The sequence below is a fragment of the Aplidium turbinatum genome, chromosome 1 (genome assembly GCF_918807975.1).
Source record: "Aplidium turbinatum chromosome 1, kaAplTurb1.1, whole genome shotgun sequence".
Classification (NCBI taxonomy): Eukaryota; Metazoa; Chordata; class Ascidiacea; order Aplousobranchia; family Polyclinidae; genus Aplidium; species Aplidium turbinatum.
Genome location: NC_137472.1, coordinates 7,628,550 through 7,639,345, shown reverse-complemented (window position 1 = coordinate 7,639,345; position 10,796 = coordinate 7,628,550). Strand labels below are relative to the sequence as shown.

Genomic DNA, 10,796 nt, shown 5'->3' with positions numbered 1-10,796 from the left:
CTGTCCTAAACTCGCACTCTCAAAAGACTGAGCGCTTGAAATCTCGACACCCTTTTTCGCGACATGTTGCAGCTATCTAACTTTCACATTACCGAAGTTTGGAACAGTGAATGGAGAGAAGTTGCGAGACCAACCCAATTCACAGTCTTTCCTAATATCAATGCTTCACTCGGAGCAGAAGTACCCCGGAAGGAATGGGTGAAGCTCAATCGCCTGCGAACGGGTGGGCCGTTTCAACAGCAACATGTTCCAATGGGGCATCGCCGACTCACCATCTTGTACGTGTGGCTCAGATTCCCAGACTGCACACAACCTTATCTATAATTGTCCTGTATATCGACCCGAGGACAGAAACTGTACGTGAACCTCACAACGCTCGATGAACACACAATCCATTAGCTGCTGGGTCTGGATGTAACAACGTGATCTGCGGTGACCTCAAACGCAAGAAGAACGTAAAGTAAAACTGCTTATCTCTTGTGATGGATGTGGGATGCAAAAAGCAATAACTTGGTTGCCCATGATTCTATAATAGAGTTTTTGAAACAAAGTCAACAAATTTGACGTCAAAACTAAACAGTTTGTTTCGGGGAAGTACTGTCGCTTGCGAAATCTTTATAATAATTATTTAAAGCTTAATTGCATTCATCGTCATGACTCAGCAAATTCAAATGACGCGGCATTGATTCATGGAATTTGTGTATTTGCTGAAACAGAACGTCAGTGTAGAAAGATTCAAGAACAAAGTTGAACGGCTTAAAATTATTCAACTTCAGCTCCAACAGTCGACCAGAAAGGACGAAAAGTGCACGCGCAGGATCAATGAATCAACACAAAAGTAAGACAACGTCACAAAAGCAAATTAACGATGCACTGTTCCACAAACAATTATTGTAATGTTCAATCATAATGCCAAATCGATTTGCGTAAAAACTTTTGTTTATTTCAAGACAATCATCGATTGTCGGTGCATTGTGATAAACAAAGCGATTGTCAATGAAATGCACAAAAACTGCACTTTGCGACACAAGAAGTAAGCTACTGACCTTTTAATTAAAAATCATATACAAACAATACTCCTGCGTGCAAACCAGGTAAGTGCGAGAATAATCAAAAAGATTCAAAAAAGTAATGTAAACCCCACCAGGGGGCGTGATTGTACGAAGCAAACAACAGATGGCAGCTCAACCTGATCTGCAGTTGTAGGGAATCTTATATTGCAGGTTAAACGAACAAGGCATCCCCTCTGGAGATCATTCTCACACCGGTCCCGTCCTCTTGGAGTTCGATACCATCAAGGTGTGAAAGAATTATTAGATTACCAAGTGCCGAGTTTTACTGCGCTACTCTTCGCATACAACTGTAAGTCAATGACGTAACTTCAGTATGACGTTACCGCGATGACTTCACTGCCATTTCTTTCCAAACGAGAGTAAAAATACAGTATGAACGAAAAATAACATGCATTACAAAGTAATTGCACATGAAAAGATTACAAAGCCTAAAGCCCCGAACGCGAGTTCCACTTGACCCCAAAGTGACTGCAGGTGATTTCCCCCACAACTACTGTAAAACATGATGAAATGCAGAATGTAAAACTAGAACATGATAAAGCTTTATAAAAGCCACCAGTTTGTTATGAATGAAACACAGGGTTCGATTGTGACAAGATCAAGCAGAGGGCAAGGACATTGTGACAAAAACAAGCCCTGACAGCAAAAATCTGTCATTTTTACATTGATTCAACGTCTGCAGACGTTGAATCAATGTAAACATGACGGGTTTGGCTGTGTTTGAGATCACCAGAGGGCAAAGTAGCGAAATAATAAACACAACAATAAAAGGATTCTCAATCTAGCATCGAAACCTAGAATAATCATTGGGGGATAAAAACTTGGGGCGGTTTGTGGTCTGATCCAATTCCATCGAGTTTAATAACCTGACAGTCTGTAAAGTGGCAACAATGGCAGTTTTTGCAGCTGCTCAGCTCCACCATGACGCCGTTTGCAATGCAGTACGACGTTGATTCAACGCAATTTGAATTTCACATCTTTAATTCAAGTTTCAATTTCAAGCTCGAAGTTTTAAAATTGAAAGTCTTTTAATGAATTATTCATTCAGCGATCGCAGCAAACTTGGACTCCAGATGCTGTTGTGACGTAGTAATGTGGCTAGTGTTGTAACGATGGAAGAGTCGTTTGTATTGTTCATATGAAACAAACATGACGATATTCCATGAACCCAATCGAAGGTACGCAGGTACGAACCTGTGCGGAGGAAAACAAGAATTAGATAAAATAGTCCCGTTCCAAATTCTTCATCTCCAAATCCACTATCTTTTTGACAATGAAAAAAATCTGCTTCTAAACCATGATACTTAAATTTAATATAAAGTAACGTTTTTGTTCGATTTGCGCTTGGGGACAAAAGAAAGTATCAATTAAGCAATAAAGAACTGCAAGCAAGAACTGGAAAGCAAGAGAAACACATTCTATTGCATTAAAGAACTGCAAGCTGAACAGCGAAATCTGGACAATTTACTTCCATTAACCAGATAACAGTATTTCTACATCACGCGCCAATACTCACCCTTTATAGAATGCCCTGAGCCCCTCTCCTACAAACATATCCTTGGCACAGTGGATGGGTCCTTTGTACACTCCTTCCTTCGAGTTCATGTAGCGGGTTTTGACGACATCAATGGGAGAGGCGACCACAGTCGTTATGAAGCCTGAACAAGAAGCATTATGAGTTATGACATATTCGAGATGACTGGTTCAAACTAAAGAAGAAACTTTTATTTATAGATATTCCTTGATTGTTTATCCTGGTCATGATATTTACCTGACAAGAAAGCAGATGTGAAGTGGCAAGCTGGATTGTCTTTCATCAACCTGTAGTCTAGTATGGTCTCCTTCACAACGTCATAAGTTACTAATTCACACACGTTCACCACAGCTAGTCGGGCGGCGTTGGTCTCCAATCCCTTCCAGGCTTCCTTGATGCCAACGTTGAACAGTGTTCTGAAAGTGAAATGTAGGTGTTCAAGAACATGGGTTTGTCACGTATAACAATATTTGCATTATTTGAGTAAGAAACACTTTCCACCCAGGACGTCAGATCGAGCAAACTTTCAAAATCACTTCCGCTATGCACCTGTATGCTTGAAACGAACTGGTGTAGGGTCGAGCATGGAGAGGTTTCGACGTCTGTGCTTGCATCCTTATCTTGACGACCTCGGTAGGTTGGAACAATCCAACCGCGATGAACGCGGTGGTCGTCCCTGCGAGGATGCGCTGACATATGTGCTTCCCGTCATGAGATCCTGCAAAGAGAGATTGCTCCATCAGTCCCGAGAAAGATATATCTTCAAGTTCAATTTAAAACCAACATGGCGAATATGACGTAAGCAATAATAAAGCAAAACACGAACTCACCAGGAAGTATGCGGTGGTAGAATCCCTTCACGCTGTCATAAAGGCCAATTCTGACGGCACAAAAGGCAACTTGTCTCTGCAATCCAGCAGCGATTCCACCGTACAAACTAAAAAAGCCATGAACACGAACGTTCTGAACAATGGTGCCCAATAGGCCAGGATTAGGGTGGGAAAGCAATGACGCGGAACCAGACCCCGCTCTGGCCAGTCCCGCCGGCTTGAAGGCAGCCTTGGCAAACTGACTGTAGTTGGAGGCAGGTTTTGAAACGTTTCTTCGAGTCTTCGGTTTGATTGGCTGAGACTTGTTGCGTTGGGAGGTGTGGCCAACCTTAAACGTTGTCTCATTGGTGGAAACGTTTTTGAAACGTTGCGATTCCGCAAGGAATGTCTTGCCAACAGAAGTGACTTTGTTCTTCACTATCACAGGCTTCATTCGTTCTGACGTCAGCGATGATCTTTGCGACGACGCTGTTGTGGCGGAATAATTGCTGATCAGCATTCCGCTAGATGCCGGGGTTGAGCTCTTAGCCAAACATGGCTTCTCGCCACGAACCTGAAATTAATGACGTTTTATGACCAGGTGTAGAAACATAATTCCGATGCAGCTATCACTGATATCGTCATCGTTATCATACTTCGAAAATAAGGACTGCTTTTGTCGTTAATATCATTGTAAATTTTAAATTTTTCATTTGGTTCCAATGCAAAATTTATGTTTATTACAAAAACGGGTAAACAAAATCAATTGAAACACATTTCGCAAAATCTGTAAATAATCAACTTCAATGACGCAGCTAAAACCCGAGATGTCCTTTGACCCTTCAATTTATATTGAATTATAAAAAGTTTCAAAAGCAACATAAATCTTATACGCTACTTACATACCTGTAGCCAGACTTTGACAGTGTCCAGAGGAAATGTAAACAAATCGGCCGTGCACCCCGCCAGCCCTGCACTGGCCACTTTTTGGGGGAGGGACAGCGACGTGTGGTCTTGGTTGGATGAATGGACCATTGTGACACAATTGAGGTAATAATTATAGGATGTAACGGATGTAAAGGATGCAGTCGATCTTCAAGAAACGGCGATAATTGAAAAGGTTACGAAAAATAAAATGGCCACATGTCCTTTGTAAAGCGATTTGAGTTTTCTTTCTTTGCAGAAGACTTTGAAAATATTGTCAACAAAGTTCTTGGATTAAGTGTTTGTTCTGTTTTAGAATTACTATTGTTGTTACAACAATTGTTCGATTGTTTTTGTTGATTGTTTGATTGTTGACAGACTTCTGTTTCCGACTTCATTCCTGCACCAGTAGTTTCATTATTTAGCCCCCTGCAAAAACAAATACTAACAATATAAAAAATGTTATAACAAGCATAATATCTTTGTAAATATTATTACAATGTAAGCATAATTCCTCATTCTCATTCTACTGCCTGTTAGTTGCACAATAAAATATTGAAAAGTTTCTTTGCGTATCTTGGCAAATGACGTCATTACATAACCAATCAGATTGGTTCAACCGAAGCCGTCTCTTGATTGTTCTATGGACTATCTTGTTTTCATGCATATTCAGTTTTTTTAACAAGGCTTTTTAATCCCATATTTCTCTCTCTAACAAATCACCGAACGATTCTTTATCGAGAAAACGTTTTGTTTCAAAATAAGCTAAAAGTGAAGTTTTATCAAATAGGACCCGACTATTTTGGAAACGAATTTTAAGTAGTTTAATTATTTGACAGTGGTGAGTATCGAACCTGGACACCTATCCACAACCACAATGAGAAGTTGGTTGTTTGACACCGTGGAGGGACAATATTAACCTGGGTATTACCTTTCGTCCTGATTGCTAACTGCAAGTTTCAAAAACTTAACGTAATAAATCCTCTCAGATAAAGTTGTAACGTTACACGAAACGTCAACAAAGCATTCAAATGCTGGGGTGACTTTCTTGTCATCACATATGTAAGAAATATAACGTAGGGTACATATATAGTATACAGTATTTATTCATATTTTATATTTATATTTTTATTAGTATTTTACAGTATATAGCGCATAATAAGATCGCAGGGCTGGCCAAGATAAAAGCGATTTGCAACAACAGAAACCAGAAACTTTGCAACAAAAACAAAGTTATAATTTTTTTTTCATTATTACATTCAGTTTAAAACCTCAAGTTCTATGAAAAATAAACAAACGACTTGTTTTAATTTACATTCGTGTTTAATAAAGCTAAAAAATTAGGATCCACGTCGCATTTCTGACAGATGCTAACAAAATCTAAAGAAGCTCAGGAATAAAAATCAAACGCTCAAAGCTTATGAACTTACTTTGAACGACACATCCGACCCTTGTTGCCCAACTAACAGCAACTTGTACCAAATAAACAATGAACTGAAATTCAGGGTCGGCCATTTTTAAGTCGACGAATGGTGATTTATCGCTGATCTCACAAAACTGGTTAGTAATGTGGGCGTAGTCAGATCACCAAGCCTTGTCTTATATTGACCAATCACAGTACAGACGCGCCTACAACAACAACCAATCACAACGCGAGTTAAATTAGACGACGTCTTCACGCCTCCTTTTGACACAGACTTAAAAAAGCAAGAAAATGGCCAAACATTTGAATCGAGAAGTCGTAGATGGATCACGGACATCGAGGGATTCACGCAAAAAGAACACCGATGCGATCGAGGAAACGTGTTCATGAGTACCAAATAAAAACCCTATACTTCTCTTACTAAACAAAACACTAAGTGGGTCGAAGTTTTGTTGTACCGCAAAGTTATCAAAGCGTTTGGCGACACCAAAACCTAACCCTGAGAATATGAGGTTCAAATTTATAAAATTCTTTACCATAGCGTCACTTTTGTGACATCACAATTGATTAAATCTATTCTTTGTTACAGCGAACGCTTGTTCTCAACGATCATCATATGTTTCTGGGCAGTCGAGTGTAGCTTGAATTGACAGCGATAGACGCCATGACTGGCAAAAGTAGCGGTCGAGAACTCTTGTGGCATGAATCAGTGGTGCGATACTGATGAACTAAGCCACATGGGAGAACCTCACAGTGTCTATTGCTGTCAATTCTTGCTGCACTCGACCGCCGAGAAATATTTGTTTTAGAAAATTGATGACTAGCGTGAAGGCTACACTAGTGTGGTTAGCGAAACGCAATGCTCTCTGTTCTATGGTTGAGTACTGAGTAGTCAGCGTTGTGCTGACGTCAAATCGTCCCTTCTAAACAATACTAACTAAAACTAAACTAATCGTATTGTTACACAACAATTTGACAAAAAGCTCTATTTTAAGTTTAGGTCTCATGTATGATGTATAGCAACTCCACATCTCTAATGAAACCATTTTACAACGCTTTGGTTTTTCATGTAGCAAAGTTACAGTTTAACTAAAAAACTAGCCAAGTCCTTTGTTCAGCACACAATATCCACAATTTCACAATTCACATGCCTTGCTAACGTGACGTGCTAACTTGACCTAATGACTTGCTAACGTGCAAACTAGGGGCCTGTCTGGAGCCCGATGTAATTTTGATTTTGAACTCTAAGCTAAATTCATTTTATCAATGAAGAAATACCATTAAATCGTCGCAACGTCCAAATTCTTTATGTTCTTAATAAGCTAAGGATGTCATTCTGAAACAAGACAATTTGTTGTCACAGTTCATCCGACAATCCGTGCTTTGAATGGGACGGATAGCCCTAGACTGCCTCAACTTCCAGAACTAGCTTCAAATCCAATGATCGCTTCCATGACAATTGGTGTGATTATGTGGGACAAAATGCAACAACTTACTCTTCATTATTTTTGTGACGTCACAAGCAGTGCCGACTACCTACCTAACAGGAAACGACGTCAGACAAAGAGAGCTAGTGGTCGCGTGCTTGATATTTTTATGTAAGTGCAAAGGTCATTTCGTGGATTATTATAAGTTGCCGGGTTTTCCTTCGAGACCAAGAAATGTTTAAAGAAGAATTTTGACAAGAAATCAGGTTAGGGGTTTCCAAACTCTTTATGGAAAAGAAACAAGAATTTACTTGCCCGTTAAACTGTAACGAATAAAGGAGAAATTCCTTTGCAAAGAAGAAGCCACGATTGACAAATAACCTACTACGTCGTAATGCATCTATTTGCTCAACAAGATGAGAGCCCGGTTGAGAACAGACGCCAGCATCGTTGAAATAAGGATAAATAAAGCTGTGGTCAACAGTGGCTGGTCCTTTGGCCCCATGACAATAGATGCGAGCATTGTTACCTTACAAGCTTGGTCGCGCTACATAATGTATGCTGTAGCTAGTGGTGTTCACACTTAGGCTGCGTCTTTTCGATTAAAATGGACTTTCTATTTATTGATTTACTTTGGCGACAACTGAAATCGACACAAACAGCCTATCTGCTGAGTCATCGCTTCAAACAAAGCTCTACGTCACAAAGGGCAGGTAGGCCAGGAACCTGTATCGCTATGACGTGATCATGTTGCAGAACCAATTGCTATTGTTTGGAATTGTTGAATCACCAACGATAACTGTTGTTCAATTGTTTTGTGACGTTTGGAAACTTCATCAAATCTGCAGCAGTTTAGGACTATCCGAATGAGCGCGAGTCTGACAACCTCGATCCAGGGTCGAGAAAGTTCAAAACGCGAATAGTCGCGATTGTGTCATCGGCAACACGCGATGTGCCAGCAGCTTTCATGACAATGCATTGTGACATCATCAACCAACAACCTTGATAAACCAACTAATGCACTTCAAGAAAAAAAATTAACAGGTTGCTTGTGAAAGATCGCTTGGGTCAATCGCTATAGTTATGTCATAAATACGTCACACAGCTTCAGTTTGCTGATCGCCAATCTCCAAACCAGTTGGAATGAAGAAATACAGTAATGTCCACTGGCCGCACACTGCGAGAAGTACGTTGCTGTAATGTTTATATAACGTCAACTTCGACTATGAGATGCCAGGAACAAAAACAGAGTCCACCATCTCGAAGAGTGTCTTCAGAGACGCTTGCTTGTTCGGCAACAAGGCCTCATTGTTGTACTTAACGCATTGGCAGAAAATAGTTCAATTGACATTGCCCATCCAGATAACAAGTTTTCTTGGCGCATGGATTTGACAGTGACAACCTTCGCTCGACAACAACGAAATATAAAATAAATAAACAAAACCATCAGGAGCTAAGCAACACAGTTAATAAAGTTAAGTCAACTGATTGTGTTATTAGCTGCAACTGTTAAGTGTTTGTGGTACAAAAACATTGAACTATGCCAAAGCTCTAAAATGTAACCTGCTTGCAACGTGAAATTCATTCAACTTCAAATCAAACGCGGCCAAAAGGCCGAGCATTGAGCAAGCCTAGTCAGGTCATGGTCAGTCTGGAGCAAACTGAATAAAACCGGTTCTTGACGTATTGCGAAATCGATTGCGAAAGAGGCTCCTCCTACGAAATCGACCAATCACAGCGCAGTAAACAATTAACAAAGGGAGGAAGCGGTGCAGCCAAAGCTTTGCTAACCGTGAAAAACTGAGAAGTATGAAAGATTGCGCGCTATGTTTTTGTGCTGAGAAAACCACCATCGCTCAACTTGACGTGTCGCTTATTGTCATAGAAATGCAAACTTTGAGCAAGCTAAGCTGAACATGACCAATAAGTTTAAAACACAAAAACAAATTGCGAAATTTTTCCAGTAAACATAAAAATAGCAACTACATTGCATCAACAACTTGGACAGCAAAGAAAAACAATCTTGTGAAAGTTGCAATTGCAGCATTGCTCGTTAACCGCAGTCTTGAGAGATCGTTTCCTGCATGTTTTCAACATCGTTCTGATTAATTATGAGGAAGCGATTAAGATAAGTCGAATATACATATAGTTCTTCAACCCTTTAAAAGAAAAATAATAAGTATACATTGCATTAGAAAATACTAGAGAAACACAGTATAACATCAAAATATTAAATTTTTCAATGCTCAGATTAAACAATATTTTTGATGATATACTGTGTTTTTCTACTACTTTCTTATGCAATGTGTAATTACTAATTATTATTTTTCTTTGATAAGGCTTGAAAAGAACTATACGTACAGTCGAAAACGTTCGCGTTTTTTCATTTTTTGTGTTACAATGTCAAATATCGTATTGTTGCTGAGCTATGTCTGTTTATGGTTAGATTAAATACTGCACAAAACATCCGGAACGTTTAAAGTCTGTTTCCCTTTATAATGGAAGCAGCTGATGAAGCCTTTCGTTGCTTCAAATAGACTACTGTGTTTCCAGCCACCAAATCAGTCCTTTTTTACATTGATTCCTCGTCTTCAGACGTTGAATCAACGTAAAAAAGAACTGACTTGCTAGCTGGATTGATATCTTTGATGTAAGTTTACTTTTAATATCCTTACATACACTGCATGTTGTCACAATGAGTGGACGCGAAATAAAATCATTCTTATTTTCGTAACAGGCATTTGCAACCTGCAACTTGTTGTTTTTCAAGCAGTTGGGCACCAATAGCGATATCGTTCCGTTAGAGGCTAATTACATACCACGATGTAGCAAAATAAAATGTCTTAATTGTTCAAGAAATTACAACGTAGAACAGATGCAAACCAACATAAACTACTTACCTTTCTTTTGTCTTCATAATCAAGTATTCAAGAAAAAAATCAAAGTCGTTCACCAGAAAAATAAAAATATAAACAAATCTGAAAAACAAAACAACATTGTTAAAGTTGCTCGCATATGACGACTTCTTTTCTACGTAATAATTGCATTCAATTTTATCGTGTACACGTCACAATTAACTTTTCCTTTACTTCCGCAGGCGACCAGCTTCTCACAAGTAAAAGGCGTGACCTCTCAAACTGTTCAATGATTCATCGGTTTGTGGTTGTGACTTAAAATATCACGACAAAGCATTTTGCTTCGAAAAGAAGTTTTTGAAATGTTTTTACTTTTAAGAACCCTACTTTTGTTCAGAAACACTTCTTTCTTTTCATTTCTCATGCAGGCAAAGTCAAAGCTACATCGCCAGGGCAAAATCAAATCAAGACTTCTGTCGTTTCGCCATTGACTCAATAATTGAGGAGCATGAGACAGAAACAAATGTTGTTTCCAAGGGGACAAAATCCCTCCATCTTAGCTTCACGTTATGTCAACTTTCTTGAAGTGTTTTAATTTTCACGAAACCAAAATTTGTTCCTCACAGACTACCGTAGGCTTCACTCTGACATAACGTAGCAGTAGCACCTCACACAACAATCTAAAGAAAGACATCAATTATAATTTGCTTTTCTCTTCGATGTTTCCCCAGTCAGCATAAACACTGCCTTG

The 10,796-nt window shown here is 39.2% G+C and overlaps 1 protein-coding gene across 2 annotated transcripts; it reads right to left on the bottom strand.

Annotated features, from left to right (window-relative positions):
• Nucleotides 1-682: 682 nt before the first annotated feature.
• On the bottom strand, nt 683-10,170 carry LOC145768837 (dicarboxylate carrier UCP2-like). 2 transcript variants are annotated; one of them, XM_082580452.1, is made up of 7 exons: nt 10,091-10,170; nt 4,323-4,769; nt 3,438-3,990; nt 3,157-3,325; nt 2,845-3,023; nt 2,590-2,731; nt 683-2,267 (listed from the first exon to the last, which is right to left on the bottom strand). In XM_082580452.1, exons 2-7 carry the CDS (start codon nt 4,449-4,451, stop codon nt 2,114-2,116), a joined length of 1,326 nt encoding a protein of 441 aa, XP_082436578.1. In that variant the 5' UTR covers nt 4,452-4,769; nt 10,091-10,170; the 3' UTR covers nt 683-2,113. The 2 variants fall into 2 exon arrangements, with proteins under 2 accessions (XP_082436578.1, XP_082436570.1); XM_082580444.1 differs by lacking the exon at nt 10,091-10,170 and adding an exon at nt 5,771-5,852.
• Between the last annotated feature and the right edge of the window lie 626 nt (nt 10,171-10,796).